We start from the raw sequence: 27,152 nt of genomic DNA, 5'->3' as shown, positions 1-27,152 counted from the left end.
TGGGACCAGGACCAGGACCTGCAGAATGAACCTCACGTGGACTGCAGATCCTTCTCACTCATGTACTGGCACTTCTGCTGATGCACAGGCACTTCAATCCCCTAGACGCCACTTCTGGCACTTGGAGACGAGCTCGGACAGGTGGGACCTCATTGTCCTGCAGGGATGGGACGACCAGAAGTGGCTACAGAACTTCTACATGCAGAAGACTACTTTCCTCAAGCTCTCTGTGTGGCTCATTGCTACCCTTAACTGACAGGACACCCACATGAAAATAAACAATTATATAGATATATATCATCTCTGTATTTAGTTTTAGTTCAGAATGCTTTATTTTTGTATAATATATACAGGGCTCAACAAACTATAGAATCTACTTGCCTATGGCAAGTAGATTTCAGCCGTGCGCCCTGTTTACCGGCGGTGCGTGCATGCGCAATGCGGCTCTTGCACATGCGCAGTGCGGGACAGGCAAGTGGCTTTTGCCGCCGCTTGTCAAGCCTTGAATATATATATATAATACAAAAATAAAGCATTCTGAACTAAAACGAAATGCAGAGATTGTAGTGCTGTATAAAACACAGAACACAACATGGTCCTTTTTACCAGGAGAAAACACAAAACACACAAGACACTATAGTAGAGGAATATTCTTTTTTAGGCCTTTTGTTTGTTTTCTTTGTCTTATTAGTTTTTTCTTTTTGTTTGCTTTGTTTTATTTTGCTACTTTGTTTTAATCACCACATGTGAAGCATTTTTCTTTAATTAAGCCAGTGTTTGTGGACAGAATGTTTTAAAAGCACAATAATAACAGAATTATTTAATTAAGAACATGTTGAGAAAACTTATTTCTGTTCTACTACAATGTAAATCCAACAAAAGAAGTTCACATTACTTTTAGCATGTGAGGGGTATATCTACACTGCACATCTATTTCGGGATACCAGAGGTATCCCAAAATAGCGACCCCACGTCTACACAAGCTGCTCATTATTTCAAAATATTTTTCGAAATAATGGATGTTCTATTTTGCTATCCCTGTAAACCTTGTTGCAATAGGGATAAGGGATGTGTTTCTTACTTAGAGTTTAGGGTGCTGTGTAGATGCACCCTGTGAAAAAATGTACTAAACTTTAGTTTTCCTCAACAACCACAGCTATCATGTCAATCATCAGTTTGACAAAGCACCTCACAGTTTTACAACTATATAAACCAATTAGAAGAACACTTGACACCAAACAATTCTTCAGTTTTCATTTTTATTTTTCTATAGTGCTTAGTGTTAAAACAATAATTGGGGACAATATGGCTATGTCTACATTGGCCCCTTTTCCGGAAGGGGCATGCTAATTTTTCAGATCATAATAGGGAAATAAAAATAGGGAAATAAAAATGTCCGCCGCTTTTTTCCAGCTTTTAGAAAAGCCGGAAAAGAGCGTCTACACTGGCCCCGATCCTCCGGAAAAAAGCCCTTTTCCGGAGGATCTCTTATTCCTACTTTGAATAAGGAATGAGAGATCCTCCGGAAAAGGGCTTTTTTCCGGAGGATCGGGGCCAGTGTAGACGCTCTTTTCCGTCTTTTCTAAAAGCCGGAAAAAAGCGGCGGACATTTTTATTTAAATGCCGCGGGGGATATTTAAATCCCCCGCGGATTTCCCTATTACGATCTGAAAAATTAGCATGCCCCTTCTGGAAAAGGGGCCAATGTAGACGAGCCCGCAGGTGTTTCAGTTGTCTTGCTGTTAGGTTTTTAGTAGTAGTAGTAGTAGTAGTAGTAGTAGTAGTAGTAGAAACTACTCTTCAACTCTTCTCATATATGAACAAGGTTAAAAATGAAATACTATTATAGGAAATCAGTGGTCCCAGATTCCATGTGCTAGGCAATTTTTGATAAATAATATCTGGGATAGAGATGGGTGGGAAATGTGGCTTAAAGTCACCTTTATATATTCTTGTTCCTGAGACCATCCCATCACTGGACTGCTCTCTAGTACAGGCTAGAGTATCCTTTACTGCTGCTTGTGGCCTCAAAGAGCTGATATGGTAATCCATTAAACAAACAACCTGACCATACCTCCTTTGCCAGGAATTGTGTGGAGGTATGTGGACACATTAGTTCTAGTCCATTGAGAGGTGAGTAGAAAGTAAGGCACCAAACAGTCAGGATATACTAGAGAATGTATCTTAATACATTCATGTAGTAGTGTGTGTTCTAATGTTGCAGGTGTAATCCTGGCCCTTTTTAGACAATGGGAATTTTGTTTTTGCCTTCAGTGGAACCAGTATTCTGAATTTTATTCATAGATGTAAAGTTTGTACTATAATTATGTAGTTTGTTGTCTCTTATGCTAGTAACAGCTTTTTAAATACCCATTGGCTACGTCTACACTGGCATGAATTTCCGAAAATGCTTTTAACAGAAAAGTTTTAACAGAAAAGCACTTTCTGCGGAAAAGCATCCGTGGCCAATCTAGACGCGGTTTTCTGCAAAAAAGCCCCCGATCGCCATTTTCGTGATCGGGGCTTTTTTTCGGAAAACAGAACTATGCTGTCTACACTGGCCCTTTCATGCAAAATAATTTTTCCGGAACAGCACTGATGATTTTACAGGAGATCGTCAGTGCTTTTCCGGAAATTCAAGTGGCCAGTGTAGACAGCTGGCAAGTTTTTCCAGTTGAAAATTCAGAAATTCATGCCAGTTTTGCCAGTCTAGAAACAGCCATTCAGTTTATCTAACTCTGCTAGCATTACTAATCTGGTTTATCCTACAATAAGGTGATGGGTTGTGTGGTACAAACTTCATTCATTTTGCTAAGTTTAAAAAATGGTGAATTACACATATTCACCATTACAATAAGTAATCTTAGAATAATATGTGCAATTCAATTCTTTTGTTAGTCATTTTACCTTACGAAGCACTTAGTGTTAATTAATAAAGGAATGAATTGTAAATTTGGATCTTAGTTTTTAAGAGCAAGAATTTAAAAGGCTCTGGAATGTGAAAGTATGAACTTATAATTCATTTCTTTATCTGGACTTAAAGTGCTTTTCTGGAAGAAATTCATTGACTTCCTGAAAGATTTAATTTATCACTTAATAAAACACTTTTATATTTTTTCCAGACCTATGTTGGAGATATACTGTTGCTTGTGAATCCATTTAAAGAACTTCCAATTTATTCCACTATGGTAAGCATTTTTTTCTAAAAATGTTATAATGTAGATTTACTTCAGTGGAGTTTCGTCCATATCGAATATCTGGAATCCTAAGTAAATAAGAAATGCCTCTGTTCTTTTCATATTAGAAACATCTTGTTTTAATTTTGTGTTAGTAGTAATAACTTTAATTTTGCCTAAGGAACAAGTATCTCCTTCAGGCCATAAATGTTTTTAATTTGTTTTATTATGTTGCCTATTACTTTGTTCTTCTTGAGTGCTACTAGTGTGAAATAGCAATCATGCTAGACGTGGCAACTAGCAGAACAATACTTCTTTCATACATTGTTTAAGTACCAAGAAAAAAAAGGTACTTAAAAGCAATGGCTCAATGGGGCCTGGTCAAAACTCTTGTTTTACTAATTTTATGACATCCAATCAACTTATATATATACTGTCTGCCATTTCAGTATCAAAACATTGGTACACTGCAATGTGGGCACAACATTAATTCACATTATGTTTTACATGTCATATTTCAGATTAGCCCAGTCATTTGAGATTGCCAGTGTGAAGTATCAATGTTAGCATTCAATAATGAAAAGTGAATTATTAATCAGGAATCCGACCTTGCAATATTTAACAGATGAGTTCAATGGGACTAGTCATGTATGTTAAGTTCTTGAAGGACTGAGTCAGTGATTTGTAGCTTGTTGAAATATTCTGCTATTCATGACAAAAAGAAACAGCGAATATATACAAATATTCACTTTCTAGACTATGTAAGTATGTCTGTGTTATCTCATATAGAGAGCTCGTTACTGAATAACAATAATAGTTACTTCAGGGTCAGCATTTTTTAAATGAGCCAAACTATAGATATTTACAAACCAATTTTGCTGAAGGCTATGATTCTAATTAATTAACTGACCTTAAATGTCAGGTCTGTCTTAGAGGAATGTAGGCTTACAGTAGGATAACTGATTTTTGCCAATGAGAGCATGCTGCTAATAATGTGTATTACAGAAGTGTTTCTAAATTGCAAATAAAGAATTGCTGGGAGCCTGCTGTGTCATATAATAAATTAATTAGCATGTAACCTGATTTCATTGATCTGCCTTATTATTTCAGAGGGCAGCTATGCTATTTGTATTTAATATTTTAAAATCAGGACATTGAAGTATTATCATAGGAAGTATAAATAATATAACTTAATATATTATCTGCTTTTTTAAATTGGACAAATCTGCATAATTAGTCACCATTATTATAATTAAGTATGAAAATAGTGTATCTTAAATTGAACTTTTGTGATGCCATTGATATATTTATTACTTTGCTTTACAAATAGTTGAAGGTACCCACATAATTTGTTTATAATGCATAGGGAGCCTTAAGAAAACCCCTTATTGAAGAGATGAAACAATATGTGTTTAGAACTTGCTGCTTTTGTTAATGTTCAGTTATGTTTCAGGTCACCCAGCTTTATCTAAGTGACTCTGGCAAACGATGTTCCTCACTTCCCCCACATATATTCTCCTGTGCTGAAAGGGCTTACCACATGCTTTTCCAGGAGCGACGTCCTCAATGCTTTATTCTCAGGTGAAAATCTGTCTTTTTATTGAGTGATGTATAACTCACGCCTTTGAAATGTTTCCCTATGGACTCTGCAGACAAGGTTTCCTTTCTTTTTTTCCCCTCCAATTGATTTATTCTTATTTACTCATCTCCCTCATATACTGCAACATAATGGTGTGAAAGGAGATATTTAATTTAACATAAGCATTATTCATTTTGTTGGGAAAATGTCAGCTTCATTCATTTGCATCTTTAATAACAAAGATTTGTTCACAATCCAAATTTTTTTTAAAATTTTAACAATCTGAATCTGAGGCTACATCTACACTGTAGGCTTCTTGCGCACTGCAAAAAGCGCATCGGAAAAGCGTGAGCTTTTGCGCAAGAGAGCATCCAGACTGCATGAACACTTTCTCACAAGAAAGCTCTGATTGCCATTAGCAGAATGGTCACCAGGGTTCCTGTGCGTCTTTCAATAGGCTGTTTTTGTGCAAAAAAACCCTACTGCCCATCCACACACACCTTTTTGCGCAATAACTCTTGTGCAAAAATGAGTTATTCCTCGTAGAAAGAGTAATATCTACACAGCAAACCCCCCCCCATTCTGTACATTTTCTTGCACAAAACCACGCTTGAGGTGTGGACGCTTCATGAGTTTTTGTGCAAAAACTCTGCAGTATAGACGGCGCCTGAGAAAGGATTGTCCAATGGGTCAGATGTAGCTTAGGACTTGGGTTGGGAGACATGAGCAGGAGTGGCAACAGACTTTGCCAGGCCCTGGGCAAGGTGAAGGGGTGGGCAACTCCAGGCCCCATGAAGGGGCAGGGTCTTGGGCAGAAAGGGTGGGGTCGTGGCTCTAGGATCCCACAGCCAGCCCTCAGGCCTCCCAGACCACTCTGCATGGGGCTCTGTTGGTGATTTAAAGAGTCCAGAGTCTGTCTGCTGCTGCTGCAGCCATGGAAGCTGATTGGAGCTTTGGCCCTTTTAAATTGCCAGGCCGTGGGGAAGCTGACCCCTCTGCTCCTCACCATCAGCAACCCAGGACACGAATTAAAGTCCCTGCTCCACCACAGACTTCTTGGGTGACTGAGCAAGTTTGTTCTGTGCCTCAGTTCTCCATCTTTAAAAGGGGGATAGAAGTAATTTTAAGGGGTTTATAGTGATGATAAATACTTTATAGGTTCTGGGGCTGTCTTCTACTATGATACTAGGGGGCATGTAAATACCTACATTGGATAGAACTAGCTAATTAAACTATCTCATGGTTATGCAAGTTGAGGTAAGTGGATAGACATAAACACACGTCTCTTAATTGTATTTCCCTGTTATCTCTAATCTTACACTTAGGCTACCATCTACACTGTTTGTTTTTTGCAGAAGAGGCAATGCAAATGAAGCACTTATTAGCAAATCTCGCGCTCTCGTTTGCATGGTCTCTTCCTATCCTTTTTGCAGAAGAGGTTTTTGCGAAAAAACCTGCAGTGTACACGGGGCCATTTTTTGAGAAAAAACCCTTTTGTCCAAGATCTTATTCCTCAAAAAATGAGGTTTACAGAATCTTGCAGTGTGATGTCACTTTCTCTCCACTTCTGTTCTGTTTCCTCCCCTCTTTCTTGTTCCTACTTCCCTTTATCTGTTTTCTTTGCCCACTCCATCCCTCTAATTATTTGTTTATTCCTGTCCATGTGCAAGGAAAGAAATTAAACAAAATTCATAATCTTTGAATTCTGAGTATGCAGCACTTCAGAGTTTGGGGAGCTTGTAAATTTTACTCTGCATCTTCCAAACAGAGAAGCCTAACACAGCAAAAGGAAAATTGCTGACATGCCGAAGTGCCATTTGTCAGCCAACTTTGCTATCTTTTCATTCTCTTTCTCTGCCATTCCTCATTCTCTTTGTAATTTTCCATCTCTTTCTCTTCTTCTCATCTTTGCCACTCCTATCACTCAAACAGAAAGCACCAGATAACTTAGAGTTGGTATGACCTCTTTCTTTTTTGGGCTCATTAAAAGGAAAAGTTACGGCATTGCTATCAGGGCACTACAAAGCATAACAATTATAACTTTTGATTGCCTCTGTGCTAATCTGGGGACAACCTGTGGTTGTGCAAAATCATAGATTATAAACCAGTTTGTCTTTTATGTTGTTTTCATGATTATTTAATAGATTATTTAATCATGATTATTTAATAATAATTTATTTCCTAATAATCCCTCAATTAGGTATTAACATTTGTCTTGAGTATCCACTCCATTAGGAATAAAAATGTATAATGTAAAATAAAATAATGTAAAGTATAAAATGGTGACACAAAAAATTAAACAGTGGCTTTTTTCTCCCTTCTCTCCTTTCTGCAGTGGAGAAAGTGGTTCTGGGAAAACTGAAGCTTGCAAACAAATAGTGAAGCATCTGACATGTAGATCCAGTTCCAGCAGGTGTACCTTTGATTCAAAGATAAAACATGTAAGTAGCATTTTGAGCTGTTTCAGAACTTGGCATGGATATGTGTTTTGGCCAAGGAAAGATATTTTTATTTAGAGGGAAATTATGAATTCCGCAGGCACGCTGACATAAGGCTTGATTCTGCCCTAGATCTTGAAATATTTTACGTGTTTTTCATAAAACAGAAGAAAGGTTTCTTGTGGTTTAGCATATTCCAGTCAATGGGATTTTTTTCCATTCACTTGAATGGGAACAGGATCAAAACCACGTTGTGCTGAAGAGATTGGGCTAAATTGGGGAAACTAGCTTTGTTGATACTTTTTTTGGTCATTTTGATTTTCATCCTTGCTTCTAAGTATAGGAAACATTTATGGTACAGTATTTACCCTTAAAAATATTCCAGTTGATTTTGATAACTATGTAGTTTTATGTCTGTGTTTGTGGTATTCCTTATATGTAGGATGTTGGCGCAGTGTTGGTCCCACGGAGACTATGTCTAGAAAGCAGAGTTTTATGGGAAAAAGATAAGCAAATTGCACTTTTCTGCTTTTTTTTTTTTTGGAAGAGGCTTTTCTGAAATTTGGTCCATCTAATTTTGGAAAGATTTTTGGAAAAACCTTCTCTTTTGGACAGGGGTGTCCAAACTTTTTTCAAAGAGGGCCAGATTTGATGAAGTGAACATGCGTGAGGGCCGACCATTTTGCCTGACATTCTTTGAACCATTAAAATTAAATGCAAATTAACTATTTTATGCAAAGTTTATTGCAAACGGCATACTTTTCATTTCGTCACATGGATGACAAATCTAAACAGGTGTTAAATCACTCTGCCTTTCATATCTGAAGGCCAGATGAAAAAAAAAATCCAGGAAGCTGAAATATATGTCAGGAACATTGTAAAGTACATTACATATTATTGGTAATAAAGGTTGTCTGTCAACTTTTAAGTTAAAAAAATATGAACAGGAACATAACACCAAGTATACATGTTGTGTCCAAATATATTTATAACTGATTTAGACCAACTGACATTAACTGAGATTTTACAATGTATTCATCTCAATACATATGGATTCGTTGGGGGCCATAAAAGATAGATATTGCCAAATTACCCGGGGGGCCGTATTAAACCGGAACACGGGCCGCAATTGGCCCGCGGGCCGGACTTTGGACATGCCTGCTTTTGGAGCATCCCTTATTCCTCTCACCAAGAGGAATACGGGGATGCCGAAAGAATGGATCTGCTTTTTTTTTCCGAAAAAGCGGGCGCGTTCCCTGGACGCAGCAGAGCTTTTCCGGTATCCTGGAAGAACTTTGCAGTCTACACATAGCTTGACAGACAGTGTGGGTGAGGTTATATGTCTTATTGGAACAACTTATTTTGGTGAAAGACAAGTTTTTGAGATTCCTCACCCCTCTTTTCTCTGTTGGTGTTCCTTAAGGTGAGTACAAAAAATGCTGTAATTTCTGGAGTAAACTCCTAGGAGGAAAAATTGGAAAGGTTTAAAAGAAATCACTATGTCTCAATGATACATAAGATACTCTCATTCCTTTTCTCTAAGGCTATGTCTAGACTACGGGGTTTTTGCGGGATATGCTAGGTATCCTGCAAAAACCCTGCGCGTCCAAAGAACACGTTTGCTCTTCCGCTTTTTTTTGCAGAAGAGCAAATGTGCTCTTTAGGGGAGCCCTGTATACCTCGTTTCATGAGGTATACGGGTGCCACCGAAAGAGGAGATTTTTCCACCATTTGGCCCCATCTAGACAGGGCTAAATGGCGGAAAAGCCTCTTCCAAAAAAAAGTGGAAAAAGCTATACAAAATATGGAGTGCATTTTGCGTAGCTTTTTCCACAAAAATGCTGCAGTCTAGACCTAGTCTAAGGGTACGTCTACACAGCAACATTATTTTCAAATAACTAGCATTATTTTGAAATAACTTACAGCAGTCCGTGTCTACACAGCAGGCAGTTATTTTGAAATAATGTCAAAATACTGGCAAGCTGGAGGACTTCTTACTCCAACTCCTGTAACCCTCGTTATATGAGGAGTAAAGGAAGTCAGAGGAAGAGTGCTTCATTTCAAAATAAGTGCTGTGTAGACTCTCTCAATTTCAAAATAAGCTACACAATTGACATAGCTCAATTTGCATAGCTTATTTAGAGTTAAGCCCTGCTGCGTAGATCCACTATAACAGTCCCTTATTTACAAAAGTATTATTTAAGTTTTTATTTACAAACTATATCAAAACCCCATTAACCTAGATCACTTTAATATAAATCTAATTTATCCCTCTAATAAGACTTGTTTATTACATTTTAAAAAGATGTTATCCATTTATTTTAGCTATAAATTTAGCTAAATGATTTCTATATGTGGTGAGTCATATTTTGCCATTGCACCAAACAGGATTGCAAAAGCTTGCCTTAGGGCAGAGTTAAATGACTCTTCTTTTGAAAACTGTAACATAAATGTATAGATATAAGATGTAAAAAATCAATTTAATTTTGTACCAAATTTCCATAACTGGGTCAAATTCAGTCAGGAAACCATGGGAACAAGCTGCTTTTATCCAAAAGCAGAAATCATTTTTGTGACAGTAAATACTAAATAAAAAGTTTTCATTCAGTTTGACAGTGTAATACACTGAGCAATAAAATGTTACAGCAGGAGCACTATGGTTAAGTTTCAGATGAACACTCCACTTAAAATCACTCATTTTTGGACTTTTATAATAGTTTCCTAAATTATCTTTTTATCTGAATGACTCATGCTTGGTCTTATATCCTATATTGGACTCAGCCTACCATATTGACCCATATTATCTCATTGTTTATTTATACTCTCCCATTTGTTTGTCTGTATCTATCCATTATCTCTTCTCTTACACTGTAAATTCTTTTTGCCAGAGACTCTGTTTTTACTGTGCCCTACACATTGGGTTCCTGATCTATGATGAGGGCTCCTATGTGCTATGGGAATACAAATCATAATAGCAATAGTATCTTAGATGTTTTAACCCAATTCATGCAGTCATTTCTGATATCTGTATGTTCTGATTTTTAAAAAACTTTTCACTCTCTCCGTTCCACACCGCCACCACTTAAACTGAACTTAAAATTATCATTTTCTAATTCAAACATGTCATATCCATGATCTTTAATAAAAATGAGATTTTGGCTAATTTTTAGGGAGTTCATTGTAATGGCATTTGAAATTGACACATGGATTATTCAAAACATAATATTTTCTTTCTGCAGTCCAGACAGACAAACTCTGGTAAAAAAAGTCTCAGAGGAGTACCCATGTTAGTCTGTAACTTTAAAAAAAAAAGTGGTCCTGTAGCATCTTAGGGTATGTCTACACTTGTACCCTCTTTCGAGAGAGGGATGCAAATGAAGACATTCAAAATTGCATATGAAGCCAGGATTTAAATATCCCACACTTCATTTGCATATTCACGTTATGGAGCTATTTCGAAATAGCACTATTTTGAAATAACAGATGATGTTAAGACGCGGTTGTTTCGAGAGAAAACTCTTCTCTCAAAATAACTGGTAAACCTCATTGTATGAGGAATAAGGGTTATTTTGAGAGAAGGGTTTTCTCTCAAAATAACCGCATCTTAACAGCGTCTGTTATTTTGAAATAGCGCTATTTTGAAATAGTGCCATAATGCGAATATGCAAATGAAGTGTGGGATATTTAAATCCTGGCTTCATTTGCAATTTTGAATGTCTTCATTTGCATCCTTCTCTTGAAAGATGGTGCAAGTATAAACATACCCTAAGGTGCTAAAGGACCACATGTTGGGTTTTTTTAAACCCTGGAGAAGTAAAACTGACACAAATACACACATAATCCCTTCACAATAGCAATGAGTTAAGAGACTTACTGATGTCTGGTTGGCTATTGGAAAACACAGCTGCATTTATATATTAAATAATTGTGTACTGAAATCTGATTAAGGTGAAATAAGCACAGCTGAATTTACTTCAGATGTCTTACATTCAAACAAAGCCACAGTCTGGAAATTCAAATAGTAAAGTTCCCAGAACAATGTTAACTTTATTGCACTGCACTTATACAACCTAGAGGTCTGGATCACTGTTGATATTTTTGAAAATACATGCTTTAATATAGATGATTAGTGAAACAGTGTTAACATTACAGTGGAACTGTTACTTTCCAGTTTTGTGTGTTTAAATTCTCCTGTGTAATATTGTATTTGTATAATTGTATACAAGTAACAAAGCTTTTGTTCATTATGCTAAATGCAATCAGAATAATAACTCCATAGACTTCAGCGGACCTTCGCTGATTTTCCCCAGCTTGGTCCTGCCCAGAAATCCTTCTCCTGCATTTTAACTCAGTTATGATCTATTCTATGGCTTTTCCTTTCCTAAAGTTCAGATAAAAATAATAAATAGGAAGAACTGGAAGAATCAGAGAACAAATAACTGAGAAAATGATTAGCCTGGACCAGTGGGTAACGATCATCTGATATAGGTGTCAGGATACTTGGATTCTGTACATGACACTGACTTATTCTCTGTCATTGGTTCAACTTCTATCAACACCTGTGCTGGTGCATTACAGATCAGCTAAGATGCTTTCCATAAAAAGTAAATGAATAGATGTGGTAACAGAAGGGTAAATTTGATTTTCATTTTAATTTACTGTTTTTAAGAAGTACTGGTAAGCTTAATTCATATCTGCAGCACCTATGCATAATGCTGGATTAGTCTCATTGGGCCAAATTCATCCTTGACATAATTCTACTAAAGTTACTGACAGATCTAAATTAGTCAATTTTTTGCTGCCATCTACTGGACAAACAGCTAATTAAAATTCTAATATTTCCTGGGAATGATTTTCTATAGTGTTGCACTTTTGTGTAGTAATTTATAGCTATACAGAGTGGGTATAAAAAGCTACCGTATCAGAAATGTAGAGCATTATACCCAACTTTCCCAGGTGCAAATGAAAATGCAAGGTGCAAATTAGTCCACACCAAAGAGATGGTTTTGATTAGTGGCGAGCAACCTGTGACCAACTGGGGCTCCACCTGTGACCGATAGAAGACCTTCGCTGTCCCTTACTCAATGCGCCTCTTGCACACTAGGACATTGGAGTCCCGTACTCCCTATGCCTCCTACCTCCCAGAACTTTCAAAGTGCACACATTGCCTGTTTCAGGCTCTGACCCTACTCCTCCCCCTCCCTCCCAGAGCTGGAAGGCCACAAATCAGCTGAGGGACAGAGTGTGGATCAGGGAATTTGTGCACTCAAAACGTTTTGGGAGGGCGGAGGAGGAACAGTGAGGGGCTCTGGTGCTCAATGCATGAGAGGCTCATGGGAGGAGTGCAGAATGGGGGGGGCATAGGGCCACAGGTAGAACCCTAGCAGGCCCAGAGTGCTGCCGCCCACTGAGGTGAAGGAGGACCACTTATGTGGCCAACCACTAATCGTGGTTGCTCATCCCTGGTCTAAATGATACTTAGTCCTGCCATAAATGCAGGGTACTAGACTAGATGACTTCTCTAAGTTGCTTCTAGTCCTACCATTCTGTGATTCTATGTAATCACCAAAATTCACAGGGAATCGCACAAATCCCTATAGAACCAAATGGGAAGATACTTTTTATTGTAAGACTTCTTTAAAAATGAAAAGGTGTAAAAATGGCATATCATAAACCATAGATAGGCATGTGTAAGTTATATTTGTACCAGTCATTTGTTTGAGTGAGAGGAGAGTGAAATTTACTTTCTCTCTGCATGATATATTTTTTTAACAATTTGCCTAACTTGAACCAAGAAACTGCATTCATAGAGGGAGCTGCCAAAAATGCTAAGCTAAATTTCATCTCTGTCTCACAGAGGTGTAAATCAGGAGAAACTCTGTTCAAAGTCAATAAGCCTCCAGAACCTTTGTGATAGTTTAATGGTGAACAGAGCCTATAAAACTGCTAGGTTTCCCCATCTGGAGAGAGACTCAACTAGTACATAGCCAGCATAGCTGCTTTCTGTGGGATCCCTATTGCAGCCCCCAAGCAACTATGGCAGGAGTGGAAGGGACATTGCTGGAATATTATTGCATGGAGAGTCATAGCCTGCTAGTGTTCTTTAGATCAGCTCTGAAGCTGCTGTAAAGTATGTCATGGCCTCAACTGGCATGCAGCTGGACTAAGCATCAGGAAGCCACTGCCAGCAGATACCAGCATCAGAGAACCTGACCCAATGGAGTTCTGTTAGAGTAGGGTAAGTGACGGTCAAAACCTCTGATTTTTAATTTCAAGGATATGGCTTCACCTTCTGACCTCTACCACTCTCTGCCAAAAAAGGGTTTTTTGCAGTGTCATTTTAGCCTTGCTGGTGTCTGGATATTAGAGAGACACCACTTTTTTATTGAGGCAATACCTTTTATTGGAACAATTTCTTTTGGTGAGAGAGACAAGCTTTTGAGTTTATGGGGCACTCTTCTTTAGGTCTGGAAAAGGTACTCAGGGTGTCACAGTTAACTCAAAGTTGAGCACATTGTTATGCATAAGGAATTAACACATGTTGCAAAAGATCATTCAGGGTGAAGAGGGCCATTAATATCTCTGCAGTCCTAGAACAAAGGAGTATTATATAGTTACAGATTGTTATAATGAGCTGTAATCAGATGTCTTTACTGAGTCTATAACTTTTAGGGTATGTCTAGACTACATGCCTCTGCCGACAGAGGCATGTAAACTAGGCTACCCAACATAGTCAAAGAAGCCGGGATTTAAATATCCCTGGCATCATTAAAATAAACATGGCCGTCACGCTGTGCCAGCTCAGCTGATCGTCAGCACAGCACGCGAGTCAAGACGCGGATCGGTCGACAAAGGAAGCCTTTGTTGACCACTCCTGTAAACTTCGTTTCACAAAGCATAACGGAGCGGTTGACAAAGGCTTCCCTTGTCAACCGATCCACATCTTGACTCGCGCAATATGCTGACGATCAGCTGAGCCGGCACAGCGCAGCAGCCATGTTTATTTTAATGAAGCCGGGGATATTTAAATTCCAGCTTCTTTGACTATGTCGGGTAGTCTAGTTTACATGCCTCTGTCGGCAGAGGCATGTAGTCTAGACATACCCTTAGTGTCTAACAATGGGGTTATTTAAAACTCCCAGCCTCATCTTTTGGAGGTACTGTGCAGGTTTCTTTTGAGCGTGTCTCTTTCAGCAACAGAAGTTGATCCAATAAAAGATATCACTTCACTCAACTTGTCTCTCTTAGAGTGTATCTACACTGCACCCGTAGCTCAAAATAAGCTACGCGATTTGAGCTATGTAGCTTATTTGAGTGTATTTTGAAATAGATTATTTAGAAATTTGATGCTGTCTACCCAGTGCCAAATTTTGAAATAGAGCACTATTCTAAAACATTCCTTAATCCGCATGGTATAAGGTTTACCAGGATGTCAGAATAGCATGCCCATACTTTGAAAGCTTTTTTGAAATAACAGGCACACTGTGAAGACGTGAACAATGATATTTTAGGATACCGGAAGTATCCCGAAATAGCACCGCTGTTAAAATGCACCCTTACAAAGGTTTTGTCCTTGGAGTCCTCCTTATTTCTCTGTTCATCTTGGCAGGGTTTCAGAAATTAAAGTGCAATTTAGGCTTACAAATAAATGGCCTGATTCGAAGTTCTGTGCACCCAATAGTTGCCACCAGGGCCAACTTATCCATTAGGCACAGCATGCACAGTCCCTAGGGCCCACGATACTTTTAGGGGCCCACAAAAATGTTTTAATTTCTTTTAAAATCAGAAGAAAAAATGAACTTGTAGGGTCGAAGAAAATGTTTTAATTTTTTTCTCACATCAGAAAAAATGAAACTTTTAGGGCCCACAAAATTAAATTTTGCTTAAAACAAAAAATGAAATGTTGAAGTATTTAAAGTTATATCAAAAGTAATTTTATATATATATATATGGAGGAAAGGGCCCACAAAGGGAAAAGTGTCTAGGGCCCACGAAAGTCATAATGCGGCCCTGGTTGCCCCTGAAGCCCACTGAAACTCTTTCTTGTTTACTTCCTGTCATATTGTCACTTCATTACCTTTATATTGTATTGCAGGTCAACTGTATCTTGGAGGCGTTTGGACATGCTAAAACAACCCTGAATGATTTGTCTAGCCGTTTTATAAAATATTTTGAGCTGCAGTTCTGTGAGAAGAAAAAAATATTAACCGGAGGTAAGTATTAGTTATATTATGGTTGCATCCAGAGGCCTACTGAATCTGAGTCCAATTATGGTAGGCATCAGGGTTTATGTAAGTTGGGTGCTTGGGTGGCCACCCAGGAGAGACTGAATACCACCCAGCTGATTAGCAGAGTGCCCACAGCCTCCCATAGCTGGTAGTATGTGTTTCTACTGCTGATGCGCATCCACATATGATTCTGTGCACATGATTTTTTTTTCACACATGATGGAAAATATTAGACGGAACATTGGTAAACATGACGAGGAGTCCTGTGGCACCTTATAGACTAACTGAAGTGTAGGAGCATAAGCTTTCGTGGGCAAAGACCCACTTCGTCAGATGCATGTAGTGGAAATTTCCACTACATGCATCTGACGAAGTGGGTCTTTGCCCATGAAAGCTTATGCTCCTACACTTCAGTTAGTCTATAAGGTGCCACAGGACTCCTCGTCGCTTTTGCAGATTCAGACTAACACGGCTACCCTTCTGATAATTGGTAAACATGTAGAAAATGATGGTCCTGGACCCAAAGAGCTAATTCTCCAAAGAATGAAATGAGACCAGTAGGTCGTGGTATAAGGCAGGGAAGACAAAATCATAAACATAATAGCATTTGTGTCATTCTTAGCCAATAGTACCAGGAATTCAAAGTACACAGTTAAAAAGAAGTTATTTGTTCTGTTTAACCACTAGAGGGCAGACAAACACTAGGGAAAAATGTGGACTACCTCATATATTTTTCTGTACTTAGTGATTTTTTTAAAATGATGAATGTTACTCTTCTAATGAAATTAAAAATAAATAAAGGGTCACTAATGTAGCTTTCAGAACTGCACTAGTAATTAGGGTTACAGTAAGTATTTTAATATCTCCTAAAGAGTTTTAGACCAGAAAAATGTTAAATATTTGTGAAGAAGTGTGAGCCACAGAGAACATCATAGCCTAAACTTTATCCTGGTATCCTTTGTGGGGCTCCCACTGAGTACATTTAGCACAGCATTGATTCTTTTACTGGCAGAAATTGGCTCCATGAATTTACTTTGATAATGTTAACGTTACTTTCAACTTTGAAAGTTAATATTGAATTATAAATCACAATTCCAACATTAGGGTTTCGATTTAGACTTAGGACATAAGGAAAGTAAGAACCCACTCATCCTCTTACAGGTTCCTGGACTGTTTGTCTGGGTGCATACGAATAAATGGAAGCTTTCCAATTCCCCTCAAGAGCTGGTTAGTGTGAAGGATGGACAATGAACATAACTTTGCAACCCACTCAGTATATTGGCCAAACTAGGTAGGGTATCAAGGGTGGGTTGTAATTTGTTGGCAATACAGTCATCAGTAAATTACTTATGTACTTATGTACTAGGTAAGAATGGAAGGAAGGCACAATTCCCTGAACTGCTTTTGGAGTGGCACAGCAATTTGTAAATTAGCTTCTGGATAAATTATATTGAATTATCCTCAACTTTCCAAAGTAATCAATTTTTATAAGGGCTGTAGGCACAGTAGGCACAGTGCCTAGGGCCCACGATACTTTTAGGGTCGAAAAAATGTTTTAATTTTTTTCTCACATCAGAAAAAAATGAAACTTTTGCCTAAAACAGAAAAAAAAATGTTGAAGTATTTAAAGTTATATCAAAAATAATTTTTAATTTTTTTTTATGGAGGAAGGGGCCCATGAAGGCAAACAGGGCTAAATGCAGCAGGTTTGTAAACAAAACTTAAAATGATATTGGGTCACAACTGGCAATATTGTAGGTTGTTTAGAAACACTAATGAAAGATGTTTTGTTGAGAGGTCTGGATCAAGACAATTTATCATTGAAGATGCGCACTGATGTGCAACAAGAACTGAGAATACTTGACAAAATAATAGTCAATAATTCAAAGTGAAGGAAGTGAGTAAGAGCCTCTAAAGTAATATTCAGCCTTATTGTAGTTTATCTCAAGTGCTCCAACATGTGAGACAAGACCTAAATATTGGAGAGCCTCCAATAACCATTTCTCAGTGGCCAGCCCACACTGAGCTGAGCTTTTCGCTTACTAACACAGCCATTGGAGCATGCCCAGCACAGTCTGAGAGGTGGGATTTCCTCCACTCAAAGCATGGTTTAAACCCTTTCTTGCCTAGTGCAGGGTATGCACAACTTGTCACACTAGGTCATAGCCAAACCAGGATCTGTTTGTGGCCATAGTTTAAAGTAGGAACACTGCTGAATTAATTGTGGAAATGGAATTAAACCCAGAAGGGCAAAAAACAATTTTAGTTATAAGTGATCCTAAAGGTGAGGAACTTTTTCTGTCTGACATTAGTTTACCTGGGAAAGGGCTTGGATTGTGTGACCTGGCTAGAAGGCCAAAGCAGACACAAGACCTGCATAGGCTGACTGAGCCTGCAGGGGGCACCAGGAAGATGAAGAAGATTGCAGCCCATCTTCAAACACTGGGGAAGGAGGCACACAAAGAAGTGAACACACCTGCCACATGACAACATGCTATTTTTTCCCACAAGACAAAGAATGGAGACACTCACTGATAAACAGCTATTATATATTTTGTTTTAGCTTTGTTGTTTAATGTGTGGTTCCATGTACTGCATAGTCTTCAAACTTTGCTTTGAAGACATAATTATTATTTCCTCTTGGATTTTCCTGTTGGACTCCTCACTACAGTATCTGTTCGCTTCATAAACATTAATGAATTTATTTTCACAATACCCTCATGAGATGAGGGTTATTATTATCACCATTTTGCAGATGGGGAATGAAACAATTGAGACATTAAGATCAAAAGTTTCTACTAAGTTTGAGATGCCTGGGACCTATTCCCCCCTTCCCTGAATTCACATTCTTAGCTGACTGATCATGGGCCCCACACCGGACCAGCTTTCTCATCCATGAATTACATGCAGCTAAACTCCCTTAGGGTATGTCTACACTACCCCGCTAGTTCGAACTAGCGGGGGTAATGTAGTCATCCGCAGTTGCAAATGAAGCCCGGGATTTGAATTTCCCGGGCTTCATTTGCATGAAGCCGGCCGGCGCCATTTTTAAATGCCGGCTAGTTCGAACCCCGTGCCGCGCGGCTAGACGCGGCACGGACTAGCTAGTTCGGATTAGGCTTCTAATCCAAACTAGCTGTACACCTCGTGAAAGCCTAATCCGAACTAGCTAGTCCGTGCCGCGTCTAGCCGCGCGGCACGGGGTTCGAACTAGCCGGCATTTAAAAATGGCGCTGGCTGGCTTCATGCAAATGAAGCCCGGGAAATTCAAATCCCGGGCTTCATTTGCAACTGCAGATGACTACATTACCCCCGCTAGTTCGAACTAGTGGGGTAGTGTAGACATACCCTTATATAACTGTAGTTCCGTTAATTTCACTGGTTGGGATAATATAGTGCTGAATCAGGTCCATTAACATACAGACATGTAATTTACACCTGGTTACACATCAGCTATGAATTTGGTCCAATTAATCTTATTGAGACTGAGGCGAGTTCAAGAGGCAATCATTTATATGCCAAGGAGCCGGAAGGGATGTAGCAGGAAAATTGGCTAACACGTTTTTGTTCATATTTGTAGGTTGAAATAGGCCAGCCCTACTGCATTTTTTTCAGTGACCTAGACCTGATTACACCACTTTTAAGAAGGGGATCAAATCCACTGTATTGTGCTGTAGATTAAAACTGACTTGGTGATGTTGTGTGTCTCTATGGAAGAGCACTTGCAGCAATATTTACTGTCTCTTGCACTGTTTAAACATGAATGAACAGTGTAAATATAAAAAGCACCAGATTCTCTTGTGATGTGACTTTATAACTGACATTTATGCAAACAGGGCTAAATGCATCAGGTTTGTAAACAAAACTTAAAATGATATTGGATCACAACTGGAAAGATTGTAGGTTGTTTAGAAACACCAATGAAAGATGTTTTGTTGAGAGGCCTGGATCAAGACAGTTTATCATTGAAGATGCACACTGATGTGCAACAAGAACTGAGAATACTTGACAAAATAATAGTCAATAATTCAAAGTGAAGGAAGTGAGTAAGAGCCTCTAAAGTAATATTCAGCCTTATTGTAGTTTATCTCAAGTGCTCCAACGTGTGAGACAAGACCTAAATTTTACATCAGATAGTAACATCTCTTGTCCATTTTGAGTCTTTTGGATAGTGGGCATTGAATGTGTTTATGGGAAATGTATAGCTCAGTTTGTCTGCTTAGTTCAGTTATGCTTTATCCAACAGAAACATGATTAATGTACTTTTTTCCTGCAACATCTGCTCTGCAGCCAAGAGAGTGGGAGAAAGTGGGGGGGGACACATCCCAGGATCAGCATAATGGTTTTATAGACATATCCCTTTCTTCCAGCCTTGATCCCTTTTTCCACTACACCAACAACAAGTGAGATGATGACATATTGGCTCTATTTATCATACAGGCTGCATGACACCAGTGGGTTCATCCTTTGTGAGATGATTAAAATGGCTTTAGGGACAGATTATGTCTCATATGGGGCACCAAGCAGCCATACAGCCCTAATGTATTTGTCCCAACCTCTTTACTTATGGGAAAAAATGGTGATAATGATTTTGGTTGCTAGTGGCAGAGTTGGGAATTAAGTCTAAGGCAGGTACTTCCTATGGGATTTTTTTACACTGAAATCCTTGTCATTATAATTTTTATATGTAACTCATGTTGTTTATATATATGAGACACTTTCAGTGTAAATGACTGTAAACTGAAGGGGGGCATTTTCATGAAAGTGCAGTGGCCCAGTTCTCCAGAATAGCTACATACACAGCTTTAAATCTATTACAGTGTTCACTGTGATCAATAGCCTCATGAACTCTCATCTCCATTTACTTTTCCCATGTGCTCACCTACTGCAGCCTAATGGGAGCCCAGCTCCTTGGGAGCTGACATCTCTGTCCATTTTCCTGGATTGAGGCTGGGAGGGAGATGTGGTGTCCAAAAATGCTTTACCTTCCTTCACCTCTCTTTAGAGATTCTTCAAGGATGTCTATCTGGAACTAACTACTCACACACGAGTAAACATAACCAACACACGATTTCTTTAAAACAGGGAGCAAATTGAATGTAAAGTGCTTAATGTAGCTAGGTTTACACTTCCGTAGAACAAAATAAATAGGCATGCTCAGGTTAGGGATAGAGAAGACAGAGAAGTGAATGAACAGTTTACATGTCATTTAAAGCAGTTCCCTCCTCTGACCACTCTTTTGTCAGCCTGTTTGCCGCTCATCTGTTTTATTTAATCCCATCCCTCTGGGTCAGTTTGTATGTCCAGACATGTTTTTCTTGATCCAGGCTGCCCCCATTCCTTCCCATACCAGTCTTGTCCAGTTCTGTCTATGCACAACATGGTCTCTCTTCACTGCCATCCCTTAACAATGTCCATAAATTGTTCTCTAAAGATTCCATAATCCAACCCAAATGCTGTAGTTCACAGAGCAGTCTGCATGCCACTTCCCCCAGCCAGTTTCTGTTTCATCTTTTCTGACTGGTTGGAGTTTTCCTCAGCATAATCCCCACCCCCACGTCTACATTGAACTATAAATTATAGAGAGATCCATATCATCTGTCATAAACACTTTATCAGTAGCTTGTATTTGCTCATAATGCGCTGAAGTTTATGTTGAAACTGGCTGCATACTTTACCAAATATACAGTTCTGATATTATCCCATATACAAAAATGTTTAATTTACAGATAAGTGCATTTTGTTTGAGTGAAAAATGAACAAAGATAAATATCCACTTTTTATTTTAACTTCTGTGTTTTTTTGGGGGGGGTTGTTTTTTTCTTATTTCAGGGAAGGTTTCTTTTCTTTTCTTGATTATAGTTTGTTTCTCCATCTTGCAAAATTTTGACTACTGCTTCCCCAATGAGAAAAAACAAATGTATAAGACCACCAATATTACCAATGCTGTTTTGCCATTAACTTTCAATGGTGCCATATATACCCTCTTGGGATTTTACTGATAGTGTTTCTACCTAAATTATATTTAGGTTTGTCTTTCATCTTATACTATTAGATTCTTTTATAAAGTGTGAATGTCCATTTTTTGTGGTAACTCATGGTTTTTAATTTATGTCAAAAAACAATCCATTAAATGATACACTTGTTTGTTTGTGTTTTAATCAGCAAGGATTTATACATATATGCCGGAGAAGTCTCGTCTTGTCATGCAGCCTCTCAACCAGAACAATTTTCTTGTTTTTTACTTGTTGATGGATGGGCTGTCCGCTGAAGAAAAGTATGGCCTATACCTCAGTAATTTGTCTGCACACAGGTAGGCTATCAGTTTTATGTGTGCTATGAAGCTGACATGGTCTTTTTCCTATTTAATGGCCCAATCCTCAGAGTTGATGAGCACCTTCAACCTCCATTGAAAACAAGGTGCTAATTTTGAAATGATGTTTGCTTAAAAATAATGTTCTTTTTCAAGGGATGGATTTCATTCTCAGTGTACAGGCTACTCCTTCACATGAGTTCTAATTCTTTTGGCAAGAGGTTTCTGTGGAGGCCACACCTGTGCCCTTTATTTTTTTTAAGGGAGCAACCATTTCTAGACCTGTGTGTCACAGATCAGACCAAGAAATGCTAGTGTTCTGCTTCAGAGCAGCCTTCCGCAAGTGAGCCATGACATATACCTTTCTCATCTCTTGACATGGAAATTGATATATGCCTAACCCTGATCCACATGGTACTAAGAGTCCTGAAGAAACTGAGATAAGATGCAGTATCTATGAATATGAGGATCTCAAAATGGACTAGGTAGTTAGGGTGAAGCTTTCAGTGCAATCTGTGATCATTTGGTCTGCTCTGCTCTCAATAGTCTCAGATAACAGCAGTCAGAGCTGACATTCTAAACATCCAACAGTCTGGGTCCTGGCTGGCTAGGGTTCATCAAAAAATGTTCAGAACATTCTCCTCTAAAGCAAGAAAGCTTCAGCTAGACTAAGGGCTTGTCTACATGGCAAGTTGTACAGCAAGCCAAAGTGTGAATCTACAATACACCAGCTTGTGACATAGTAATATTCTCTGTGTAGTTGATACTGCTACACAGCACACTAAATATCCCAGAGTGTAGTAGCAAGCTAGACTATACTCTAAGACAGCCGTGGCCAACCCACGGCTTGTAAGCCACATGCGGCTCTTTCCCCCGCCTCCTGGGAGCGGCTCACGAAGCTCCCCTTTGCTCTCCCCATGGCTCATAAAGCCACCCTCACGCCCTCCAAAATGACCCTCTCCTCCCGGGATGGAGCATTAAAAATGGTATCAGTTGGCGGGAGCCTGATGTGGCCCAAAAGCCTCTTAACGTATTTTCTTAAAGGGGCAGTCCTTTTTTTTTCTTGACAACTTTGCCCCGCTCTTCATGCTGGACCCACTGATATCTTGGCTCTTTGCCCAGAATGGGTTGGCCACCTTTGCTCTAAGACTTTTAGTGCACTGTAGCAGTGTCTGCAGCAAACTGGTATACTATAGAATCATACCATGTCTTGCCACAACGTAACTTGACTTGCAGAGAATTCAAGCCAAGTGATCATCTCAGCACTAGGTGTACTCAACAACACCCATATTAGAGCCATGCTATATTTTCTCAGCCTGCAGTGGCTAGATTTCTTATATGATTTATTCATGTTTTTTTTTTCTTCCAGTTTGGGTTCCTCTTCTTTTTGGCACCTCAGTGTAGTAGTATTAAAAGGATTGATGTGTACCAGCCTTGAGTCCTTAACAAACTAATTCTCACTACCATCTGTCAATGAAGGCTGACCTTTTAGTAGCCATTACATCATTTCAAAGGGTAAGGGAGGTTCAGGCCCTCATGGCCGTGTCCCTCATATACAGTGTTTCATAGACAGAGAGTCACTCTCAGGCCTCATCTAAGCTCTATGTGAAAGTGGCTTCAGAATTCCATTTGAATCAATTTATTCATCTTCAAGTTTTCTTCCTCAAGTCTCACTCAACTCCAATGAAGCTACACTTGATACACCTGATGTAGTAAGGACATTGCTATGTTGCCTTAACCGGACAATAACATTCAGGAACATACTTAGACAGTTTATGGCTTTTGTTGATGAAGATAAGGGTCAGGCAGTACCCTCCCTGAGGTTATTGGAATAAGTGTCCCCTGGATAAGAGCTTATCATAAGAAAGCCAAATTAGATCTACTTACCCATAATAGACCTCATTCCACTACAACTCAAGATAGCTTCTGCTGCCTGTGTGAAGAATGTTCCTATTTCCCAAATTTATAGGCAGCTACATGGAGCTAAGTCCACACGTTTACAAGACGCAATACTTTGGTAGATGCTTTCAAAGCAGATCCCTTTTTGGTAGTATATGAACTCTACTCACCTCCAAGAAAACAGATAACTGTTTCTTAATCACCAAGTGTGAGACCCATGTAGACAGTCACTTATAGAAGAAAGAATAATGGCTTACCTTATAGTAACTGTAATTCATCAAGATGTGTTGTCTACTGGATTCACAACTCATCCTCCATCTTCATTATTCTGAAGTCCTACTCTTCTGGGATTCTGTATTGGTGAAGATGCTTGGGTAGCTCAACATAGTGACATTTAAAACATAAGCAAAACCCCACTGCTGGTCAGAATAATCTGATCTTGAATGCAAGTGGGACACACATATCAAGTGTGGAATCCATGCAACCAACTTAATTTAAAGAATAACTAACTGTTCCCTTTTTCTCTTAAATTCATCATCTATTTAGAGTTTTAACTAACAGCAAAAAAAAAAGAACAATAATAATTAAAATGATCAGAAATGGGTGCTTTAATTTCTCAATGTTTGAATGTTTCTTTGGCATTTTTTTTGGTCATTGTGAACGGGTCTATAAGGTGCCCCGTTGGCACCACATCACCCCCCCCCCCTGGTCCCGTGTTTCCTTCACCTCTTTTTGAACGCCCTCCAGCGTCCGAGTCTGTCTTAACAGCAGTTTGTAGGCCCTCCCCTAGGTTGGGGCTTCGCTGGTCCCAGAGACGGGGCCGGCCTTGTTCCAACCATGGGGAGAGGGAGGTCCGGGCCTGCCCCCTCTCACGGACCCCAGCGCAAGGCCCTAAGGACACGAACGCCTATGCCATCTGGTCCGGCTGGTGGGGCCACCATAACTCGCCAGCCTGCAGGCTCCCTTTGCCCGCCCTGAGCTACTTCCTCTCTCCGCAGTTAAACATGCCCTTGTTGTCGGGCTCACCTCCTCGCCTTGGGTCCCATCCATCATGGGTCCCCCATGCGGAGCCGCTCTCTCAGCCTCCCTCCTTCGCCTGGCATCTTCTGGGATTTAAATCCCCATGCCGGCTCCCTGTCTGCAGGGTCCCGCCCCTTCCGACGTGCCCCCGCTTCCGGTCTGTCAGCGGGGCCGAACGCCGATGTCTCTCCACCTGTGCTAGTGCCCGGGCGCCTGGTCAGGGCTTCCTGGGAATAGCTGACGCACTGCCGGTAGGCAGGCATCAGCGCCGCTCAGTCCACAGCCGACAACACGTCCAGTGCCGCTACTCCGTCCCCCACCCCGAGGGCCGCCAGACAAGCGGCCGCCGGCAGGACTGGAGTGCAGGGCACTTCCGCCCCATCACAGTCATCTTATGCATCTTCCATACTGACTGACACTTGAAAAAAACAGCTATTCTCGATTTTCAGGCCTACAAGGAGTTAATGTAATGACGTAATTACCATTTCTGGTGGGAAAACCTTTATCATCATTGATTTTTAAACACAGATTCTTATGGTGGTACTGCTTGGTAATATCTTAAGTTCTTTACTCTTTTGGAATTTAAATACATTGGCACAGTTTCAGATATAATAAACTACTGAAGCAAACCTGAGGCTACATTGCTTCTAAAAAGATTATTTCAAAAGGAAAAAAAAAGCAGTTAATATTTTCTTCTAATATTTTTTCTTGTAAACCCTTTGAAGACTTTGAAAACCAAAAAGATTTATTTGCTGAGCTCTAGAGCATTAATTTATTCCTCGTTAACAAAAATGTTTAGAATCACTCAGCTTATTCAGAAAATAGCACATTTTGAAATTACTTTGCAAGGTGTTCCAACAGGAGGGAACTCAGCAAAAATCTGGATAATTAGATTTTCTCTGATAAATATCCAATAGAACAAAGTAATATTTCTAAATAGATACACATTATAATTTTAGTTCCAGAAATAATTTATGGCTTAACATATACATAAACCATTACTTTAGTTATATAGTAGTTTGTCTTTTGCACTGTTAAGAAGCATTTTGGTTCATAGTGCTTTCCTTACATATGAGTAGTTCAGTTAGCCAGATTAATCTTGGTTGACAGAATTACACCAGAGATAAATTTGACATCATGAGACTATTTGCATGAGTAAGGCAAGCAGAATTTGGCCCATCATCAACTTCTTTCTGGCTAATACTTTAATGAGATCATATCATTCAGGTTAGAGCAAAGATTGCATCTGTCATGTTTTCTTTAAACAAGTGTAAGTGTAATAGTAATAACAAATTTAATTAGGTAAAACCTCTTTTGAAACTGAATTTTCTTTCATGCCCAGCTGGTGGAAATGGTTTGTGTCTGATTTTGTTCTTTTCTTAAGTTGTTTAAAATTGTAGCCATTAGAGTGAAGACTGAACAGTCTCTAGATTATACCCTGTTTTTTCAAGGTCACTGGCTACACCTTTGCTCCCATTGAGATTGAATCAAGCGTATTGAATAGGCAAGGCTTTAAAACAGATCTTCCTTGTTCCTGATTTTCCATAAAAATGACCATTTTTATTTCAAAAAATACAATGCATTATTTTATTTTATTTTATTTTATTTTATTTTATTTTATTTTATTTTATTTTATTATTATTTAATGGATGATGGTGGCATGTTTGTTTGTTTGTTTGTTTGTTTGTTTGTTTGTTTGTTTGTTTGTTTGTTTGTTTTAAGTTGAACAAAGAGGGGAGAGTCAGGAGTGAAAAGAAATTCTCGAGATGATGTCACTGAGCAATAAAGGATGTTTGAATGGTCTTAACTAGCCATTAACATGCATTTGAATTAGTGTACAGGGATTGTAACTGGATTTTCCAGGCTCTCTGTTGGCTTCGTGTGTTTTAAAAGAACTACAGAAGTTTATTAAGGTTATTTAGGAAAATAAATCGTAAATTGTTTAAAGGTTAATTTCAGGTTAAGTTGTCTTGATTTGTGTTTGCTGGTATCGATTAGATTTAGATTTACTAAGGGAGTTATTGTACTGTGAGTCAAAATAAATATATATTAATTATTGTCTGTGTTTCTTTTCTAGTGCTATATATGTAGAGTCATAGAATCATAGAACATTAGAACTGGAAGGGACCTTGAGAGATCATCGAGTCCAGTCCCATGCCCTCATTGCAGACCAAGCACTATCTAGACCAGGGGTAGAGAACCTGAGGCTCGCGAGCTGCATGCAGCTCATGAAGAAAAAAATTGCAGTTCTGACAGAACCGGGATGGAACCCGGAACTGCTAAGGTCAGCCGCTCCCACGGCTGGGCCGCAGTGAGCCGCATGCATGCTCACGGCCTGAGCCATTCTGTTCACAGCCCCCAGCACACTGCATCATATCCTGCACATGCAGGCCGGGTCACACACCGTCCCAGCCTGCACGTGCTAGCAGCCGGCTGCTGAGCACAGGCAGTGATTTTGGGACCCGGGCATAAGGTTGGGGGAGGGGGAAGATGCCCACG

At 39.2% G+C, this 27,152-nt stretch overlaps 1 protein-coding gene across 4 annotated transcripts in view; it reads left to right on the top strand.

The window, feature by feature from the left end:
• MYO16 (myosin XVI) overlaps positions 1 to 27,152 on the top strand; it is a 518,064-nt gene that overhangs the window by 286,901 nt on the left and 204,011 nt on the right. For all 4 annotated transcript variants that reach the window (XM_075918615.2, XM_075918604.2, XM_075918634.2 and 1 more), the window contains exons 12-16: positions 3,123 to 3,188; positions 4,630 to 4,757; positions 7,091 to 7,196; positions 15,289 to 15,406; positions 21,587 to 21,734. In XM_075918615.2, coding sequence (XP_075774730.2) covers positions 3,123 to 3,188; positions 4,630 to 4,757; positions 7,091 to 7,196; positions 15,289 to 15,406; positions 21,587 to 21,734 — 566 coding nt within the window. The remainder of the gene's footprint in view (positions 1 to 3,122; positions 3,189 to 4,629; positions 4,758 to 7,090; positions 7,197 to 15,288; positions 15,407 to 21,586; positions 21,735 to 27,152) is intronic.

Source organism: Pelodiscus sinensis, chromosome 1 (genome assembly GCF_052426305.1).
Source record: "Pelodiscus sinensis isolate ZL-2025 chromosome 1, ASM5242630v1, whole genome shotgun sequence".
NCBI lineage: Eukaryota > Metazoa > Chordata > Testudines > Trionychidae > Pelodiscus > Pelodiscus sinensis.
Note: the sequence above shows the minus strand (reverse complement) of the source record. Positions and strands in the feature narration are given on the sequence as shown.